This window comes from Rana temporaria, chromosome 4 (genome assembly GCF_905171775.1).
Source record: "Rana temporaria chromosome 4, aRanTem1.1, whole genome shotgun sequence".
In the NCBI taxonomy this organism is placed as follows: domain Eukaryota; kingdom Metazoa; phylum Chordata; class Amphibia; order Anura; family Ranidae; genus Rana; species Rana temporaria.
Window position 1 is genome coordinate 162,973,580 of NC_053492.1, and position 22,794 is coordinate 162,996,373.

The following is a 22,794-nucleotide window of genomic DNA, read 5'->3' on the forward strand; positions in this document are numbered from 1 at the left end:
ATTTGTTCCTATGTTTGTAAGCACCATCTAGTGGCCATAATGCTGTATGATTCCTAAAATACCTCATTCAGGAGAATAGTGGATTATGGCCACTAGATGGCACTGATGATCACAGGAAGTAATAATATTAGACAAAGTATGGCATTTTTTTTTGTTACAGCTGTGCAAATGTTTTATTTTTATATAAACCGACCCCTAATCCAAAAGGTGTTTTTTTTTCATGTGCAGTCTTAAAGAGGAGCAAAAAAATCCTTTAATACTGCTAGCTGCTTAAGTCTGCATTGTCCAAAATACTTGTTTTGTGCGTTCATTTTAGCAGCTTTACAGCAGCTTTAGAAGTTTGTAAACAGTTAATCAGCAAGGGTGTGAACAAGAATTACTTTGTCTATTTCAAGAGTGACACAGAGGAATTTATTAATTTTGCCAAGTTATTTATGTATTTATTTTTTTAGTAGAAATAATAGTTCTACAGGAGGCAAAGTAATTATTTAAGGCTTACCGTGTGATAGTCGTACCAGCGAGTGTTTGGTATATATGCGTCGACTGATCTTTGCTTCTAAAATGTATAAAAATATAGTATTAACAAATTAATTATTTTAAACTACATTCAAATTGAACAATAAATGCATTATATCTATCCAAGTTTGAACAAAACTTTTCACATTACAGTAAGACCAGGCCTATGCTCTGTGCTTCTATAATTAGATTTTTCTTGCACTTGACAAAATAAAGAATGTTATAAATGTCTACAAACAATGTTCTTTTACTAGGTTAAAGTAACAGTATCTCATCATAATGAAACCACACATTACTTATTACAGGTACTTATATAGTGCTGTGAACTTTAGTGGGCTATATACATTACAGGAGTCTGCCACAGTCAGAGGAGGTAGGCAAGGACCTTGGGAGGGGGGGGGGGCTTGGTGTTTGCTCAATATAGAATATCTATAGACTAGATAAGGGACCCAGGTGACTTTTTTTAAATTTTAAATTGGACAAAACCAAAAAATTGAAGTTTCGTTAAGGACAATGCAGGATGTTAGAATACCTCTCAAATATTGAAAACTATTCCACATTTACTTTTACTAGGTGCCTCTGGTTCTGCAAATAGGCCAAGAAAATGAGTCTTCATGCTAATAAATGCTCAGTAATGTTATATAAATAGAACAGCTGGAAGTAAGACCCCACCAAAAAGCCTAATGCAATGGGAGAAAAGCTGAGAAATCAAATGCAGGTATCTTATTTGCCAGAATACCCAAGAGATCTTAAAAAAAACTATATTAGTGACAAAATCTAACTAAAAAGTTGGATTTAGTCACTTTTATTGAACATTTAAAACCATAAGATATACTGTATAGCAACACTATTTCTGTATATCTTCAGCTGACTCTTGCTCTGTATAAAGGACAGTCAAAGTACAGCCTTGCAATGTGTATTAAATGAGCGAGACGAGCGAGCGCCCCCCCCCCCTCCTGAGCCATACCAGGCCGCATGCCCTCAACATGGGGGGGTTGGGTGCTCTTGGGCAGAGGGGCGCCCTGCGGCCCCCCACCCCAAAGCACCCTGTACTCATGTTGATAAGGACAGGGCCTCTTCCCGACAACCCTGGCCGTTGGTTGTCAGGTTCTGCGGGCGGGGGGCTTTAATAAGGGGGCTCCCAGATACCAGCCCCCCACCCTAGGTGAATGAATATGGGGTACATCGTACCCCTACCCATTCACCTGGAAGAAAAATGTCAATAAAATAAACACACAACACAGGGTTTTAAAATAATTTATTACTCAGCTCCGGGGGTCTTCTCCGCTCTCCGGGGGGTCTTCTCCACTCTCCGGGGGGTCTTCTTCCATCTTCTCCGCTCTCTGCTGTCGCCTCGGCGCTCCCGGTTCTTCTCCCGCTCGCTCTCTGGTGCCTTCTTCAGGGCTGGCCACCACTATTTTCTTTTTAGCTCTCTTACTAGCAGCGGCGCAGCCCGCTCTTCTTTACCATCTTCTGCCTTCTTCTTTTCTTCCGATGTTGACGCAACGCTTCTTCCCGCTGTAATGCCGGGTAGGCGGCTCGCACCGATTTATATAGGCCTCTTATGACGTCACTGTCCCATCAAACTCCGTGGGTCCCGGAGCATGATGGGACTGTGATGTCATAAGAGGCCTATATAAATCGGTGCAAGCCGAGGAAGTGACGCGTCAACATAAGAAGAAAAGAAGAAGGCAGAAGACGGGGTGGGGGGGCCGGTATCTGGGGGCCACCTTATTAAAGGGGGCTCCCAGATTCCGATAAGCCCCCTGCCCGCAGACCCCGACAACCAACGGCCAGGGTTGTCGGGAAGAGGCCCTGTCCTTATCAACATGGGGACATGGTGCTTTGGGGTGGGGGGGCCGCCGGGCACCCCCTGCCCCAGAGCACCCAACCCCCGCATGTTGAGGGCATGCGGCCTGGTACGGCTCAGGAGGGGGTTGCTCGCTCGTTCCCACTCCTTTCCTGACCGGCCAGGCGGGATGCTTGGATACGGATCTGGTATGGATTGCGGGGGAACCCCCACGCCATTTTTTCAGCATAGGGGGTTCTCCTTACAATCCATAAGGTTTTTTATTTAAAATTTGGCGTGGAGTTCCCCCTCATGATTCATACCAAACGCCAAATTGGCGGGAATCCAAGTCGGATCCCCGTCGCTTCAAGGACGGCTTTTTCCCATCGCGGCAAGCCGGCTCAGCGCTGGCTCCCGCGACGGGGTTCATAGGTGGTCAATCTCGCCGAGAAAGGGAGCGAGATTGACACAATATCGCGGTCACCTACTGTAACCCCCCACTGTGTTTATGTTTTTGTTTTTTTAAAGAGCTATAAATATTGTAAATATTTAGCATCCTAGTGTTTTTGATATACATCACAGTTGCATAATGTATTATATGTACTTACATCCTCTAGAACAGGGCTAATCATAAATGCCGGTCCCCATAGGAACTGCTTGTGAACATCCCAGGTTTCTTTATCAGATGTAAACCTAATAAGAGAAATAACAGTAACAAATCATGTAGGATTTTTGTCTTACGTGTAAAATGTATTTCTTAGAGTACACTGCAAGATACAGAATGGTATTCGGAGACCACATTTTCTTTAGAAGAAAATAACCCCTCTCCAAACTTGAACAAAAATCTCACACTACACATAATGCAAAAGCGGGAACTCACCATTATATACGTTTTATGTTTCTTTACAGTTCAGGGACTCTCAGAACCTGTCTGCACATTTTGTACAAGCCTTCATTGAAATACTGTAGTATATGTAGCATGATGCCATGTTGTAATAGTGATATACTTATAATTATACTAAATATATGCTGTGCCTAGCTTGCACAAAAAAACTCAGTATCATGAAAGTATAGTAGGCATGCTTAACAAGACAAGCACATTTATAAAAGGAGAGATTCAAAGACGTGCAATGTGTTTAATTGATAATTGATACTGTGTTTACACCAAAACCTCTTATTCTCAACTAAAGTGTCCCTCAAAGAACTGCTGCGGAAGAATACAAGAATATTGGGTCTCTGAAACCTACAGCAGAACTCAAGACATGATCCATGCTGGTGATATATAGACACCTAGGATCAACGAGCCGTTATATATTTTATTACTCTCTACCATTTACATGTTCATCTTAATATTAATGATCCATTCCTTTTCCCCATATGCACATCAATTCCAACATAAATCCTGGATATTGACTTCAATACTCAATGTAATAGGAAGGATGTATTTTGGCTTTTAGGTATATTTAATGATAGAGCATGTGAGTAAAAAGGTAGAGCTTCATGGTCTCTTGCTATTTAGCAGAGATCCATTATTGTTCAAATAAAATGTTCAAATCAATGTTCCTTTTTGAGCACAGTAATACAAATAATTAAAAGGAGCAGGATTAAATAAAATTATCAAATACAAAAATAAAAAAAGGGAATGTAATATTTAGTCATGAAAATTAATTCACTCCAAAACCAAATGTTAAAAGTAAACTTTTTTAAGTATTTTTGTATGACATTCATTATGTCATCAAATGTATGGATACAATTTCTTGTATGCATGTCCATTCAAAGAAATATTCACTAGAGTATGTCCAGCTTTAGTAATGTCCATGCACAAAAAAAAACCTCAAATACCTGTTTACCCACTCAGTAGATGGGTAGCGGGAGGTATAATCATTATAAGAATAGTAAAATAAACATAAAAATGTAAACAAGGTATAGTCATAACACTTAAAATTTGTTTTTTGGGATCAAATCTTAGCATAGGCATAGTATAGTCAGCCAGACTGAGAAAAAAGGGAGGGGAAGTGGGACTTCTTCACAAACCTTCACAAATATCCTAGTCTAAAGTGCAAGGTGGAGATGCTAGAATGCAAGGTGGAGATAATGGAAGAATGCAGGTATCCTGAATTCATAGCTACCAACCATCCATATATTTATAGGTAGGCTATTGGAAAGGCTATGTTTGTATATATATATATATGTAGCACTACCCCCGGAGGATCTGCTGGTTTGTTTTGGGTGGCACATTTACCTTGTGGCTCTCCGAATTCCTAGGGGTGTATGGTGCATATAGCAGTAGTAATGTAATGTCCGCAAAAGGTGTATTTGCTGTGCTCTTTATTACCCAGCCGGGTAAAAACAATAAACTTGGTGGTGAAAGGATAGAGTTGAAGAAAGAAGGAGAACAGCAGATTCAGGCATAGTATTTGGAAACAGTCCTGCTCCCATGTGTAACACTTTTTGTGCCACTCCTGCCTGAGTGGGCTTAGTGTACCCGAACAGGCCTCTCTCACTGACCTGACAGCCGGAGTATCACTCAAACCTTTTTGGGAAAAGTCTCTGCCACAGACCCTCCTGGAATGAACTTGGAGGAACCTCTGCCACAGGCCTTCGCTGATTGCAATTACTCCTTGAAATAATTACGCCTGGATCTCCTTCAAATAGTCGCCTAGGTACTGACTGATAGGGGATAAATCCTTCAGTGTCCGGCTACCTTCATCCCCGGGGGTTTGTCGAAATCCTTTTGGATCGCCAGCCTCTCATTGGCTCTCCTCAGATGGACTCCCCACCGAACAGCTATACCGCTTGGGATCTTCAAAAGTGGGAGCCCAGTCGATCACAGGCCCCCGCTGCTGCTCAAATGTTCCGGACCAATGTGGTCCCGGAACCAGGAACACCGCATGGCACGCACGCCCTGGCCAGGTAGGCCATAACGCCGGGGCTCTGTGATGTGGCCACCCTAAAGGTGGGTGCCACACTGGAAGAAGGCCCAGACTCAATGGCGTCTGTCCCATAAAATACCCTCTCCCAGCATGCCCAGCAAGGACACTCCCTCCTGATTGGCTGCTAGGAAAGAGCACCTAAGTCTCGACTCCGCTGCTGCCACCTATCGTCCTGGGGTGGAACAACACCCCAGCAACAACAGAATGAGCCCACAGCACAGCCAAGCTGAGACAGAGACCCTGTTTTGAACATAGTAATTTGGATCAGAGTCCATTAACACTCTGTTCGCCCTCTAAATTTCAATAGCACCGGTACTTGGAAGTAACCAGGCGCTACATATACATAAAGTGTTTCCCTGAAAATAAGCTTTAACCAAGAATAAGACCTAGCGTGATTTTCAGGGAGGGCTGCAATATAAGTCCTACCCTAAAAAAAAGCCCTAGTAAAGTCCTTTTAAAAATATGTAATCCGTTTTGTAAAAAGATATATAATGTCCAGTGTCTCTCCTTTTGTAACTTTATTGTCAAAAACACCTTATTTACAGCGCCACTTGGTGCTCACGTGACCCGCCAGGTATCCTCTCCTCTCTGCTGAGGAGATCTTAGTCCCTCACTCAGCAGTGCTCGGAATTAGGAAGCATAACTGTGGCGGGTCACGTGAGTGCCGAGCAGTGCTGTACAGTAAATAAGGTATTTTCAACAATAAAGTTACAAAAGGTGACACATTGGACATTATATAATCTTTTTACAAAACTGATTACATATCTTTACAATGACTTTAACTATGATTTATTTTGGAAAAAAATGCCATAATGATGACTCTTGAGCTGACAGGAGGAAAGAGGGGAGAAGACAGGGGGACACAGGAACTTTTTAAAAACATTTTATTGTTTTACTCCAGGTTTTTTAGAACATAGAGAGGGGTAAATGACACAACACAAGCACTGGATCAGGATATATATATATATATATATATATATATATATATATATATATATATATATATATATATATATATATATATATATATATACAGTATATACATATATATACTGTCTATTTTATTTAAAAAATAAATCAGAAAATACTACTTACTCATGCAGCAAGGGACGCACAACAGTGCTGCCTTGGGTGTGTGCTTCAAACATCAGAGTATATAAATATGGAAGAAGCCTGTATCTGATATTCAGGACATTTCTGGAAAGGGTTTTAAAGTTGTCATCAAAACTAACAGGATCTTGCCTCTAAAAAATAAAATAGAGAATAAATAAATTAATAAATACATTTTAAATATTATAAATCATGTATAACAACAATAATAATAATAATAATAATAATAATAATAATAATAATAATAATAATAATAAAAAGAAAAATAGAAGACATAATACATTTTAAAATATTACACTCCCAGTTTATGTCACTGATTTTCAATTCTAGTAATAATTTTGCAAAGCTACAAATGTGACTTGGGATAGACCATATTTAGGTAATGTGTCATTATGAGATAATGCAGTTTGGTTGAAAGTAGAATGAATTCAGCAGAATAGTTATTAACCACTTCCATACAGGGCACGTATACAGCCAATTTTCAGCTTTCAGCACTGTCACACTTTGAATGGCAATTGCGCGGTCATGCTACACTGTACCCAAACAAAATTGGCGTCCTTTTTTACCCACAAATAGAGCTTTCTTTTGGTGGTATTTGATCACCTCTGCGATTTTTTTTTTTTTGCGCAACAACTAAAAAAAGACCGAAAATTTTGAAAAAAATTACGTTTTTATTTTTTTCTGTAATTTTTTTGTAAATAAGTACGTTTTCTCTTTCAATTACGGGCACTGATATGGTGGCACTGATGGGCACAGATGAGATGGCACTGATGGACATCGACGAGGTAGTACTGACGGGCACAGATGAGGTGGCACTGATTGGTGGTGCTGGTATGCGGCACTGATGGGCACACATAGGCGGCACTCATGGGCACACATAGGCGGCACTCATGGGCACACATAGGCGGCACTGATGGGCAGCACTGATGGGCACTCATGGGCGGCACTGATGGGCACTCATGCGCGGCACTGATGGGCACTCATGGGCGGCACTGGGCACTCATGGGCGGCACAGATGGGCACTCATGGGCGGCACAGATGGGCACTGTGGGGTGGCACTTATGGGTGGCAGATGGGCACTGTGGGGTGGCACAGATGGGCACTGTGGGGTGGCACTGATGGACACTGTGGGGTGGCACTGATGGACACTGGGGCGGCACTGATGGACACTGTGGGGCGGCATTATTTACTTGTTGCCAGTCAGTGCCCATTTGTGGGCACTGATTGGCATCTTCTTTTTTTTTGCATCTTTTTTTTTTTTCAGACTTTTTTTTTTTCAGACTTTTTTTTTTTACTTTTTTTTTTACCCTTTTTTTAAGTTTTGCCCTTCCCTAGTGGGCATCCCTGGTGGTCCATGTGGCGATCCGAGGGGGGGCTGCGCTGATAAACAATCAGCGCGAACCCCCCCTGTCAGGAGAGCCGTCGATCGGCTCTCCTCTACTCGCGTCTGTCAACAGCTCTTCCTGATTACATCGTGATCAGCCGTGGTTGGACACGGCTGATCACGTGGTAAAGAGTCTTTGTGAGAGACTCTTTACCGAGATCGGTGTTGCGGGGTGTCAGACTGACACCCCGCAACAACGATCGCCGCGATGCGCGCCCCCGGGGGCGCGCAGCAGCTAAGAATCCTGAGGACGTCATATGACGTCCAGTCAGGATTCTACAACCACTTTGCCGACGTCAATTTGTCATTGGCGGGCGGCAAGTGGTTAATATAGAAGTGTCAATGTGCAATTAGAGAAGGCCACTTGACCATTGTGCAAATCTTTGTAAAATCTTTCACTGACAGGTTGTATATACAGTATGTTGAAAAGTTTTTACTGCATACATGGTCCAGCAATTTTTTTAAATTTTAAATTTAGGAAAAAAAAAGATTCAGTATCAGGGAGTGTAAGAGGACATGAGGCCACAAAATGAGACTGGAGGAGAATCAGTTTAACCTTAAGCTGTGGGTGTGGGGGGTTCACTGTCAGGACGATATAGATGTGTCAGTGGGAAGTATTGATATTTTTAAAATACTCCTGGATGTGCATCTTAGTGAACACAACATACAAGGATATGGGGAAATTATTATCAACACTGACACACATACACCTACAAAGGTTGAACTGGACTATTGTCTTTATTCAACCTTACCTACTATGTAAATATGTATTTAAGGAAATAATCTGTATTCTCTTAAAATACATTTTAGCACACCCCTCACATTTTTGTAAATATTTTATTACACCTTTTCATGTGACAACACTGAAGAAATTACACTTTGCTACAATGTAAAGTAGTGAGTGTACAGCTTGTATAACAGTGTAGATTGTCTGTACCCTCAAAATAACTCAACACAGCCATTAACGTCTAAACCGCTGGCAACAAAAGTGAGTACGCCCCTAAGTGAAAATGTCCAAATTGGGCCCAAGGTGTCAATATTTTGTTTGGTCACCAGTATTTTTCAGCACTGCCTTAACCCTCTTGGGCATGGAATTCACCAGGTCTTCACTGATTGCAACTGGAATCCTCTTCCACTCCTCCATGACGACATCATGGAGCTGGTGGATGTTAGAGACCTTGCGCTCCTCCACCTTCCATTCGAGGATGCCTCACAGATGCTCAATAGGCTTTAGGTCTGGAGACATGCTTGGCCAGTCCATCACCTTTACCCTCAGCTTCTTTAGCAAGGCAGTGGTCGCATTGGAGGTGTGTTTAGGTTCGTTATCATGTTGGAATACTGCCCTGCTGCCCAGTCTCTGAAGGGAGGGGATCATGCTCTGCTTCAATATGTCACAGTACATGTTGGAATTCATGGTTTCCTCAATGAACTGTAGCTCCCGATTGCTGGTAGCACTTATGCAGCCCCCGCCAATGACACTCCCACCACCATGTTTGACTGTAAGCCAGACACACTTGTCTTTGTACTCCTCACCTGGTTGCTCCCACACACGCTTGACACTATCTGAACCAAATACATTTATCTTGGTCTCATCAGACCACAGAACATGATTCCAGTAATCCATGTCTGATTGTCTTCAGCAAATTGTTTGCAGGCTTATTTCTGTAACATCTTTAGAAGAGGTTTCCTTCGGGGATGACAGCCATGCAGACCAATTTGATGCAGTGTGTGGTGTATGGTCTGAGAACTGACAGGCTGACCCCCCACCCCTTCAACCTTTGCAGCAATGCTAGCAGCACTCATACGTCTATTTCCCAAAGACAACCTCTGGATATGACGCTGCCCACGTGCACTCAACTTCTTTGGTTGACCATAGAGAGGCCTGTTTTGAGTGGAACCTGTTCTGTTAAACCGCTATATGGTCTTGGCCACCGCACTGCAGCTCAGTTTCAGGGTCTTAACAATCTTCTTATAGCCTAGGCCATCTTTATGTAGAGCAAAAATTCTTTTTTCAGATCCTCAGAGAGTTCTTTGCCATGAGGTGCCATGTTGAACTTCCAGTGACCAGTATGAGAGAGTGAAAGCAATAACACCAAATTTAAAACATCTCCTTCCCATTCACACCTAAGACCTTGTAACAATGATTCACATGACACCAGGGAGGGAAAATGGCTAATTGGGCACAATTTGTACATTTTCATGCTCACTTTTGTTGACAGCGGTTTAGACATTAGTGGCTGTGTGTTGAGTTGTTTTGAGGGGGCAGCAAATGTACACTGTTATACAAGCTGTACACTCACTACTTTACATTGTAGCAAAGTGTCATTTCTTCAATGTTGTCACATGAAAAGATACAATAAAATATTTACATTTGTGAGATACTGTATATATATATATATATACACACACACACACACACACGCAGTTTGAAGGGTAGCAACAACACTCTATAATTGAAGAAAATGCCCAGATGCTCACCCACAAAGAAATCCATTTAAATCCAAAACTGGTTTAGAGGCACTTGCAGGTCCTGCAGAGGAGGAAGATCAAAAACAGCAGTGTTTTCATTGTCAACATTGTGATGAAGCTCAGTCCTTATGAAAGATGGATTGAGCTTAATCTAAATGTTTTTAATCAGCCCCCTCTGCAAGACCCATAAGTGTCTCTAAATTAGGCATGTGCATTTTGTTTCGTTCCAAATCGAAATTCGGCCAAATTTTTCATTATTCGGACATTCGGATGCATACGAATTCCCGAATTGCAATATTAATGAATTTACCGAATCCGAACGAACGTTTTCGATTCCGAATCAAAAACCCGCGGACGAAATAATAAAAAAAAAAATTCGATCGGAATTCGAAAAAAAATAAAATAATAATATTTTCGAATCGAATTCGAAAAAAAATTCTATTCGAAAAGAGACTATTTGTTTTAGAATCCGGTCTAAATATTTTCGAATTTGACCGGATTTTTCGAAATTCGGTCGAAAACGAACAAATTCCGAAAACGGTCTAAATATTTTCGAATTCGACCGGATTTTTCGAAATTCGGTCGAAAACGAAGAATTCCGAAAACGAATTTAACACATGTAACGAATCTAACTTAACGAAATTAATTAAATAATGAATTAAAACGAAACAAAACAAATTTTTCCCTTTTGCAAGTGCCTACTCTAAATCAGTTTTGTATATAAATACACTGAGCAAAATCATAAACACAACACTTTTGTGTTTGCCCCTATTTATCACGAGCTAAACGCAAAGATTTACAACTTTTTCTATGTACATAAAAGGCCTATTTCTCTCAAATATTGTTAAAAAAATCTTTCTAAATGTGTTAGTGAGTACTTCTCCTTTGCTGAGATAATCCATCCACCTCACAGGTATGGCATATCAAGATGCTGATTAGACAGCATGATTATTGCACAGGTGTGCCTTAGGCTGGCCACTCTAAAATGTGCAGTTTTACAGTATTGAAGGGGGGGGGGGGGTCCGAAAACCAGTCAGTATCTGGTGTGACCACCATTTGCCTTATGCAGTGCAGCACATCTCCTTTGCATAGAGTTGATCATATTGTGGATTGTGGCCTGTGGAATGTTGCCCCATTCCTCTTCGATGGCTGTGCGAAGTTGCTGGATATTTGCAGGAACTGGAACATGCTGTCATATATGCTAATCCAGAGCATCCCAAACATGCTCAATGGGTGACATGTCCGGTGAGTATGCTGGCCATGCAAGAACTGGTATGTTTTCATCTTCCAGGAATTGTGTACATATCCTTGCAACATGGGGCTGTGCTTTATCATGCTGCAACATGAGGAGATGGTCCCCTGATGAAGTTACGTGACTGTAACGAACACGTGCGGGAACGCAGGGCACCGGAAGTGATATTGAATGACACACTCATACGCTGTTGCCTCACAGTGGTAAGGTAAGGGGACACCTATACCCTAAGTTGCACGGAGAGCCAGCAACCACCTATCAGTAGCACTCCATACCAGAGATTAACTACTAGCACCAGCACCTTCATCCTGATCGCTGTGCACACATTATCTGCACTGCGTTTTTTTTAATTCATTTTTATTACACTTTTTGGCATTTTAGTGTGAATATATTTATTTATAGTTGCACATGTCACATGATGATGCCATTTTAAAGATTTTATGAGTTTTTTTTCATACATCTATTTTGTGGTATACTTTTCACAGTATTTGGACGCTTTATTAGTCCATTGTTTATACTGTCGCAGCTGATTATTTATATTTTATTGTTGCTATTTTGACTATTCATTTATTGCCTTTCAAGTGTACCTGTCACGTGAGCACATTTGCACTTTATCACCTATTTATGCACAGCACAGCACTATTTCTACATTTATACTTACCTGGGTCTTGATACTACCTGCAGTGCTTGCTGCAGTACCCCACCTTTTAGACTTGGCCAGCACGGGAATATCTTTTTGTTACTTTATTCAGTTGGCTGGTCTCAGAAGATATTGGAGGTGAAGATGCTGGATGTGGAGGTCCTGGGCTTGTGTGGTTACACGTGGTCTGCAGTTGTGAGGCCGGTTGGATGTACTGAAATTCTCTTAAACGCCTTCGGAGATGGCTTATGGTAGATAAATGAACATTCAATTCAAGGGCAACAGCTCTGATGGACATTCCTGCAGTCAGCATGCCAATTGCATGCTCCCTCAAAACTTGCGACATCTGTGGCATTGTGCTGTGTGATAAAACTGCACATTTTAAAGTGGCCTTTTATTGTGGCTAGCCTAAGGCACACCTGTGCAATAATCATGCTGTTTAATCAGCATCTGGATATGCCACACCGGTGAGGTGGATAGATTATCTTGGCAACAGAGAAGTGCTCACTAACACAGATTTAGACAGATTTGTGAAAAAAGTTTGAGAGAAATAGGCCTTTTGTGCACAAAATTGTAGATCTTTAAGTTCAGCTCATGATAAATAGGGGCAAACACAAAACTGTTGCATTTATAATTTTGCTCAGTGTGTGTATATATAGATGATATGATATTTAAAAGTTTCTGTCTTCTCTCGCAGTCAGTCCAATCCTATCACAGTTAGAACACACACTTAACGCCTTGATCACCGCACTGACATTTATACAGTAACCAGTGGCTATTTTTAGCTCTAATCGCTGTATAAATGTCAATGGACCCAAAAAAGTGTCTGATTTGTCCACTGCAATATCGCAGTCCCAATGAAAATCGCTGATCATCGCCATTACAAGTAAAAAAAAAGCCTAAAATCTATCCCCTGTTTTGTATAACTTTTGCGCAAATAACTCAATTTACACTTATTCAGATTTTTTTTTTTTACCAAAAATATGCAGAAGAATACATATCGGCCTAAACTGGGGATATTTTTTTTTTAAATGGCTATATTTATTATAGCAATAAGTAAAAAATATTGTGTTTTTTTTTCAAAATTCTAGCTCTTCGTTTGTTTATAGCGCAAAAAATAGAAACCGCCAAGGTGATCAAATACCACCAAAAGGAAGCTCTATTTGTGGGGAAAAAATACGTAAATTTTGTTTGGGTACAGCGTCGCACGACTGCGCAATTGTCAGTTAAAACAACGCAGTGCCGTATAGCAAAAAATGGCCGGGTCAGGAAGGGGGTAAATTCTTCCAGAGCTGAAATGGTTAAAACTGTCCACACCACACCTTCAGATGTTTCTTACTGCTTATATGGCCACCTGGGGGCATTCTGTACCCTGCCTACATGAAAAACACTTTAAGGAGTCTCATTTTAAGTAATGTGATGGGCTCACCCTTTAGAGCAGTTAAGTATGCAGAGATGGGGCCCGGATTCAGAAAGAATCGTGTATCTTTAGGCGGGCGTAGCGCATCTCATATATGTTACGCCGCCGTAACTTAGAGAGGCGAGTACCGTATTCAGAAAGAACTTGAGCCCTAAGTTACGGCGGCGTAGCGTTAATGGCCCGGCGTAAGCCCACCTAATTCAAATGATCAAGGCAGTGGGCGTGTTGTATTGAAATGAGCCGTGACCCCATGCAAATGAGGGGCCGATCGAACGGCGCATGCGCGCGCATGCTCAGAGTCACGTCGCAAATACTCCCTAGGATACGTTGGCTCAATGCTTTGTCAACGTGAACGTAACATACGCCCAGCCCCATTCACGTAGGACTTACGCAAACGACGTAAAATACGACGCTGTTCCGACGTTTCCGACGTCCATACCTTAACATGACTTACCCCTGCTTTATGAGGGGTAAACTTACGCCGGACCGACGCCTTACGTAAACAGCGTAACTAAATCCGACGGGCGCAAGTACATTTCTGAATCAGCGTATCTAGCGCATTTGCATATTCTACGCGTAAATCCCTGGAAGCGCCCCTAGTGGCCAGCGTAAATATGCACCCAAGATACGACGGCATAAGAGACTTACGTCAGTCGTATCTTGGACAAATTCTGGCGTATCTGATTCTTTGAATCAGGCGCCAAGATACGACGCCTCACATTCAGACTTACGATGGCGTATCTGGAGATAAGCCGTCGTAAGTTGTTTCTGAATCCGGGCCATAGTTTTTATTTCCACACCTAAATGAATGCAGACACTGCTGTTTTTCTATGCTAATACTGCTCAGAGTCAGGGCATGCCCATCCACTAAGCAGTCCGTTGGTACGTCAGCATAGAAAAATCTACATTTATAATTTCAGAACAGTGAAATGCATGTGTTTGCAAAAAGTTTTACTAAAAAGCCTTGCAATGTAAAAAACACAACTGAAGTGGATTGCTTTTTCTGAACAAAAGCAAAAATATATTGTAAGAAAGGTTAATGAAGATTTAAATATAAAGGTCTAAAAGTATAACTTTAAATACCAGATTACACATATTTAAACAAATAATATACTTATTCAGTTTTATGTTACCAGTTTTAAATAATGTAATAATGACTCACAATGTAATCTTTCCCATTATGATTTCTAGAATATGGGTAGAATGCACCCAGCTCCATCCAGCGAGCACACAGTTCATATGTCGTGTCTCCAAAAAAGCCACAAATATCTGCACCAGTCTACAAAAATAAATACATATACATAATTTGGTAGTATTTTCAAGAGATCATTATTTATAACTTAAAATAAAATAAAATGCTCTTACATAAGATATTCCAAAAAGACTGAACTCCATCATACCTGCAAAAAAAGAGGATTATTTGTATAACATACTGAATAATAAAGGTAGATTTCATCAAAATATAAGAATATATGCCATGCCTAGCTTGCTAAACAAACTTTTGCCAAGTTTTTTTTTTCCTTTTAGAAAATACAGTTTTGTTCTTTTCCCGCTCTTTTTTGTATATCAATACTGCTTATCCCCTCTCAACACTTTCAGGTACTTCTTTTCTTCATGCATTCCAATGTCAGCTGCACATCTTTGCTGTGGACTGGCCTCCCTATATTGAAGCCTATATAGTGCCTCAGCAATGTGCTTCATGCGGTTGCTTGAAACCCCACCAGGGAAGCATGTGACTGGGTTACAATGCAGAAGAATTATAACACAGCTGTCACCCTATTAAAAGTGTCTGAATGAGGACCTTCATGGTAGGATCACCAGCAACTATCTTGAACAAAAGAAGCAGATTTAAAGACTAATTTAAAGTTCACCTTTTACTTAAAAAAAACAATAAATGCTATTTTTTTGCAGGTTAAAAAAGCAGCAGATCATGGGGGAAATTCCAGGCTTCTGCACACCCTCCCCATGTATGGGCTGTCAGCTTGCAAACTGAAGTGAGTGTGAATGGACTATGAGTGCACTAATCAGTAAGCCTATTTGCCTATTAAAACTACAAGTCCATCTCCCGTTGTGGCAGACAGGACTTGTAGCTTTCTCATTCAAAGATTGCTGTGAATCAATGACAAGACTGTGTGGGCAGAGCCCCACACAGCCAGGCAATTTTCAAAATGTGACAGCGGGTGTTGGGAGAGATTCCACAGTCTGCTGTATTAGGGAAGGGGAGATTGGCGGTGCAGGAGGGTTGGTCTGGAGCCTAAATATGGGTGCAACATGTAACATTCTTCAGAAGGTGAACTTATACTTTAAAAGTATTGAAAATTACCTTTGAAATTACATTTTAACATTTTAAAGCTTTTGTGGGATTTTATTGAATTTTTAAATGTGACCGAATTAAATTACATAATTACAGGTAACATGTTGTTGTCTTTGCCTTACCAACTACAGACACAATTTCAGTAGTAATAAACTAAATTGCTGGTGCAAAATCATCTATATTCATTATTATTCATTATTATTATTCATTGATTATTTTCCCTTGCATCCATTACCACTATCATTCAAAGATCAAGGATTTTACATACATTTTACATTCTGATGGCTTACCAATGATAGATTTATCTATCTGATTCCAGGCAGCAGTATTATCTCCGAGCCAGTGTCCTATCCATTGCCCAACTGTCGGGAAGGTGGAGCGGCTAACAACAATTGCTCTTTTTCCTGTTAAATTGCGTATAATCCTATATTTACAGAGAGTGACACAAATTAGCAGACATATAAAGCCAATGATCATTAACAAATGAATAAAAGAACAGTAAATTTGCTTTTCAGCTGGCACTTTTTATTAATATGCCTTAAATAAATCTGCAGTTTACTCATTTGCACCACCTGCTTTGGAGGTATATGTAGCAATGCTGTATTCAATATGAGTATAACATTTTGAGATAATATTTGGTTCTATCAATAGAAAAATGCCAGCACACAGTCAGAGTTTTGTTTCAGGTCCATGAATCTTAGATTTGCATTTTCATTTATTAAATTGTGCTTGATGAAAAGGAACACTTTATGCACTGAACTTTATTTTTCAAATGTTTATTTATGAGCTCCACCAATGCAAACAAATCAGACAGTCACTACCTACTGTACTGTAGATCTTTGTGTAATCTGTGACTACATAATGACTGCATATTGACATATTTATGTGAAATTGAATGCATGGTGGAACCAATATTTTCTATTTTTAGAAACAATAAGTGATTAGGGGAATATTTTAGTAATGAGAAAAGATTTACCTATCTAGCCTAGTATAACAAAAAAATCACGTCTAGCTTTGAAAAAACTACAAAGAAAAAAAAATCCTCATTAAAATGATATTCGGCACAATGAGTTTTAAATTAATTGTTTTTCAAAAGACCACTCACTTCTCCTTAAATTTTGGTTACTGCATTTAGGATTCCATTTTGAAACTTGCATGAATGCTGCATAGTTTAGTTATCTATTCAGTTACTGAATTTTTTCATCAATTCCAGCATATAAGTAAACCAAACCATATGGCTTCAAATCTGTTTGAGCTTCCACTAATTTGTAATCACTGACCTGCATTGGAGCTGATTTTAAAATATTACCTTAGTTGCACCAAAAACTGACTATAGATCAATGTTAAAATTACTAAATGCACTTTTTTATTATTATTAATAGAAAGCAGCTCAATATTCATCTATGGGTGAAATAATGAGGCTGGTTATTGCACTCTCATCGTTTCTAAATCTTGGCTGATAATTGAACATTGGTTCTGTGCCAGATATAACCTTCTTTCAATCAAGAAAGGGAAGTGACCTTCATATTTTCTTTTATTATAGTTATATTTAAATTAGCAAAGATTTTCAGGTCATGGATACCCATAAAATGCTCCTTTTTTTTAGCTCTTGTTCATTGGAGTGAAAATTAAACATCCCTAATGTACAGTCATTAAATCTTATATTAACTGCCAAAATACTAATTTTAGAAATGAAAATTAGCAGCGACTCAAATTTTCGATGGAAATAAAGGCTTATGAATAATTGAAAGAATCACAGTACAATAAATGCATACAGTACAGTATGTGCATAGAGCAATGCAAAGGTAGTTTGTTTTTTGTTTTTTTGCAGTCCAAAATGTATTGTGCCCAGGAAAAAAGAAACTGAATGAGCCAAATGACTCAGTTGGTAGAAATTAAGTTATATTATTAATGTTTCTAATTATAACACTACCTGAGGCAGAATGTTTTAGTGATTGATTATTTTGATTACTTGAAGTAATCAGAAGGTAATCATGAGGCAGTTTTACCAGGAGAACACTCCAAGAGTACCAATATTTGAACATAAGTTTGGATTATATAATGTGATGAGATATGATGGCCGAACATTTTGTCATAATATAATTTACTTGTAGGCTTTTAGGTTTTATTATTTCCTGATTAGATTGATTAAACATAGCTGAAATCGAATTATGCCCTTTTTAAGCAATCAGGAGGGTGAATTTATTCTGGAAAAGATAATGGGAATTTTGGATTTGTTATGTAAACAGATATCAGATACAAGCCAAATAGCTCTAAAATAATTTCATTAGGCATCAGAAAACTCCACCAAGACCCACAGATGTCAGATGCTTATTATTATACAGGATTTATATAGCATCAATAGTGGGGGTTGGGCCGAACACCCCACTGTTCAGTTCGTAGCAGAATTCTTGAACAGGGGAAATAAACTGGGTATAAAAGGGGGATGGAGTCTGGGTACTGCCCTGGGGGACATGTATCAATATATATGTACAGTACAGACCAAAAGTTTGGACACACCTTCTCATTCAAAGAGTTTTCTTTATTTTCATGACTATGAAAATTGTAGATTCACACTGAAGGCATCAAAACTATGAATTAACACATGTGGAATTATACATAACAAAAAAGTGTGAAACAACTGAAAATATATTTCATATTCTAGATTCTTCAAAGTAGCCACCTTTTGCTTTGATTACTGCTTGGCACACTCTTGGCTATCTCTAGATGAGCTTCAAGAGGTAGTCACCTGGCGTAGCACCCCATCACTCTCCTTCTTGGTCAAATAGCCCTTACACAGCCTGGAGGTATGTTTGGGGTCATTGTCCTGTTGAAAAATAAATGATGGTCCAACTACATGCAAACCGGATTGAATAGCATGCCGCTGCAAGATGCTGTGGTAGCCATGCTGGTTCAGTATGCCTTCAATTTTGAATAAATCCCCAACATTGTCACCAGCAAAGCACCCCCACACCATCACACCTCCTCCTCCATGCTTCACGGTGGGAACCAGGCATGTAGAGTCCACCCGTTCACCTTTTCTGCGTCGCACAAAGACACAGGGTTTGGAACCAAAGATCTCAAGTTTGGACTCATCAGACCAAAGCACATATTTCCACTGGTCTAATGTCTATTCCTTGTGTTCTTTAGCCCAAACAAGTCTCTTCTGCTTGTTTCCTTTCTTTAGCAGTGGTTTCCTAGCAGATATTCTACCATGAAGGCCTGATTCACACAGTCTCCTCTTAACAGTTCTAGAGATGTGTCTGCTGCAAAAGGTGGCTACTTTGAAGAACCTAGAATATGAAATATATTTTCAGTTGTTTCACACTTTTTTCTTATGTATAATTCCACATGTGTTGATTCATAGTTGTGATGTCTTCAGTGTAAATCTACAATTTTCATAGTCATGAAAATAAAGAAAACTCTTTGAATGAATATATATATATATATATATATATATATATATATATATATATATATATATATATATATATATATATATATATATATATATATATATATATATATACTTATTTATTTATTTTTTTAACTATTGTTTTGTCAGTAGCAGTGATTTTAATTATGCTTGAAGTACAACAATAAAAAAGAAAAAATCCTTTAAATATAGTGCCTGGGGGTGGGGGGGTCCCCTCAATGTACCTTAAAAGTGGTTCAACTGTAGAATGCTTAAAACATGTTAGAGTAAAAATGAAATTTTTTAAGAAAAAAACACTAGTTGAATCCCATTTATCCCAGTTACAATTGCCGGCGCCAGGATTTTGAAAAAATAAAGAAAGGAAACAGTGTGGGGTTCCCCCTCCAGTATTTTTAGGGGAACCCCATGCCAAAATGTAAAAAAAAAAAAATATGTGCCCCCCCAAAATCCATACCAGGCCCTTATCTGAGCATTCAGCCCGGCAGGAAAGGGGAGGGGGCGCTCCTAAACCATACCAGGCAACACGCCCTCAACATGGGGGGGTGGGTGCTTTGGGGCAGGGGGGCTCTGATGGGGATAAGGGCCTCTGCCTGACAACCCTGGACTGGGGTTGTCGGGGGGGGGTTATCAGAATCTGGAAGCCCCCAGATCCTGCCCCCTCTCTATGTGAATGGGTATTGGGTACATCATACCCTTACCCATTCACCAAAGAAGTGTCAAAAAGTAATAACCACAAGAAACATTATCCAGAGAAAAAAACTGTGTTGATTCAATACCACCAAAATAAAGTTCTATTTGTGTGAACAAAACAATAAATATTTTGTTTAGGTACAGTGTTGCATGACTGTACGATTGTCAACAGCGCTGAAAGCTAAAATTTGGCTTGGGTAGGAAGAGGGTAAAAGTGCCAAGTATTTAAGTGGTTAAAGTGGTACTAAAACCAAACATTTATTATATTGAAGATTACCAATCATTAGATGTGGTGGCTGCTTCAGTTTTCTTTTCTATGTTTTTTTCCCTCTGTTTACATGGTGATTCTGCCAATAACACACCTGTATTAGTTAGAGACAACTCTGGACGAATGAACACAGGAGGCACAGCAGACAGCAGCACTGCCAGTCTGGGAGGGGGGGGGGGTAGTGTTAAATGTATTAGCATGAGTTACATGAAAAAAAATATATATATTTTAATCACCCTGCCAATGTTAAGTGGTTTGTCTCATGCATGTAAACTAATACATTCTGCTAGAGAGCTTTTTTAAAACAACAGACTTGCTGGCTGGATCCCCACATGAACATAGAAGAGAGTAGTAAAGGAAAATGTTTTTTCACCTTAATGCAATCTATGCATTAAGGTGAAAAAACATCTGATGCTGCTGCCCCCCCCCCCCCGAGCCCCCATTATCCTTACCTGACCCCTCGAAAGTCCCGCGCGGTCCCGATATCCTCTTCGCTGCTCAGCCTGGCCACTGATTGGCATTGGCACCATTAGCTGGCGCTGCTGTCAATCACATCCAGTGACGCGGCGCGCCAAGGGTCGGGCCGAGTGATACAGTGAGCGGCTATGGCCGCTCGCTGTATCACGGGAGCACGCCCGCAATTACTTACCACCATGCGAACTCTCGCATGACTGTGGTGACTAATTGCGGGGAGGACCAGAGACAGCCACAGATGGACCCCAGAAGACATGGATCGGGGGCACTCTGTGCAAAACAAACTGCACAGTGAAGGTAAGTATAACATGTTTGTTATTTAAAAGAAAAAAAAATCCTTTAGTGACCCTTTAAAGTGGAACAACACTGAAGAGTCATAGAAAGAATTACATGCATTTGATGAGCTTAATCTAGAGAGAGACAGCTTAGAATCACACAACTTCATGATTCTAAATCTCACTGCTCTGCATCTACATGACACTCCTACAGATCTATCAAGTCTTTACAATCAAGATCGTCCACCCTCAGCCAACGACTTATTAAAGTCCATGCCAATGCTGAAGTTTCTAAAATTAAAGCAATCTTTGACTGAAAGAGAAATGGAAGGCTAAAGGTTTTAGAGACATGTGTCTTCTCATCTCTCTGTACTCCAGACTCTTGCACCACAGCAAAAGACAATACATCTCGCCATGAGGTTAAGCAATTACCTTCTACCAAGCATACTGCTCCACAGCTACAATCCAACATGGCAATCAACTCTAAGTCAGTGTTAGGTTTGAACTCCTTTGCACCATCATTCCTCTCAAGGTCGCTCAATCTAAGTAACTAATTCAAAGTCCAAATGCACAGACATGTCACAGTTTGCTAAATACATGTTTCACAAAGAACTCACTAAGAAAGGTCCCAGTAACGTTGAGGACAAACCAGAAAACCAGAGGTCAGAAATCCACCTTCAAACTACAATCAGTGAACTAGCTGTAACAACTACAGAAGACCTAGATCTGCATATTAGGTGGCTGAGTCTTAATCTGCTGAACGTATCAAAATACTCAACGCTGTTTACAGTACATTGGCAACCCTGCCGTAGGTGCTTGGGACAGACATGAGCGTAGATTTGGCAGCCCAGAAGCCATTGAGGATGCTCTGCCTGCAAACCTTCCTAAAAATATCTGGCAGGGACATTCTAAAGTTTCAAGAGCTCAGTGACCTTCTATTGTACTTCTTCAACTTAAGGTACAAATAGGAAAAAAAAAGTTTCCTTTCCTCTCGTTTCTACTTCTGTAAGTTCATTAGGGGAATTGCAGGTACTAAGAATGATCCATGTTTCTTCTTAGGGGAGTCCAACCCTCTTAGTCCTCCTTTCCTAAGGCCTCCAAGCCCACACATTCCACATAGAGACCAGAAAGATCCACTGTCTGTGGAAAGGACTGATATTCTACCGGAAACCTACTCCTAGCCCCTCAATAGACTGATCAGACCAAGAAAAGCAAGAACCCAAAATGCCAATGTCCCATACATAACAAACCACACCCGCTTAGGAGGTGTATTAGCTTTACAAAGAAACCCATGCAAGTACACAAATAGCTTTTAAAGAAACTTGGGGTTTGCCTCCAATGCTGTGCTTACACAGAACACCGTGCTAAATGCTTTAAGGCTACTACTAAGTGCATAGAATGTGACAGTGATGATCACATGCAAATGTTTCATCCACTTTAAGGCAGTCCCAATCTGTCCATAGGTAACCTTTTTGAGGCAAAGCATGACAGGTAAAGCACACACCAAACAATGCCTCATACTTCAGATTTATTTACATGGGCAGTCTGTGGAGAAGGACAAATATTGTGCCAAAATATGCTTACTTTGTGTATACTCTAAGGGGTAACCTGAAAAAGCTTTAGGACTGGATCCTGTTCTAGATGATCAGAGTAACAGGTCTATTGCAAGATCAAAGCTTTTTGGACCTGTTAAACATAACAGAATATGCCTTACCATACACCCTGTTTACCTGTGATGACATCACAGGTAGGAGAGCCACTGGTCTTGTAGTTGCTTCTCTGAATGGTAGAGTAGAAATACCACTGCTGCCCCATCTTCGAGTT

The 22,794-nt window shown here is 40.2% G+C and overlaps 1 protein-coding gene across 2 annotated transcripts in view; it reads right to left on the bottom strand.

Annotated features, from left to right (window-relative positions):
* Nucleotides 1–22,794, bottom strand: part of SI (sucrase-isomaltase) — a 318,808-nt gene that overhangs the window by 15,925 nt on the left and 280,089 nt on the right. For both annotated transcript variants that reach the window (XM_040349295.1, XM_040349296.1), the window contains exons 60-65: nucleotides 16,118–16,251; nucleotides 14,879–14,913; nucleotides 14,676–14,792; nucleotides 6,334–6,482; nucleotides 2,914–2,998; nucleotides 500–556 (exon numbers count right to left, since the gene is read on the bottom strand). In XM_040349295.1, the coding sequence (XP_040205229.1) occupies nucleotides 500–556; nucleotides 2,914–2,998; nucleotides 6,334–6,482; nucleotides 14,676–14,792; nucleotides 14,879–14,913; nucleotides 16,118–16,251 (577 nt within the window). The remainder of the gene's footprint in view (nucleotides 1–499; nucleotides 557–2,913; nucleotides 2,999–6,333; nucleotides 6,483–14,675; nucleotides 14,793–14,878; nucleotides 14,914–16,117; nucleotides 16,252–22,794) is intronic.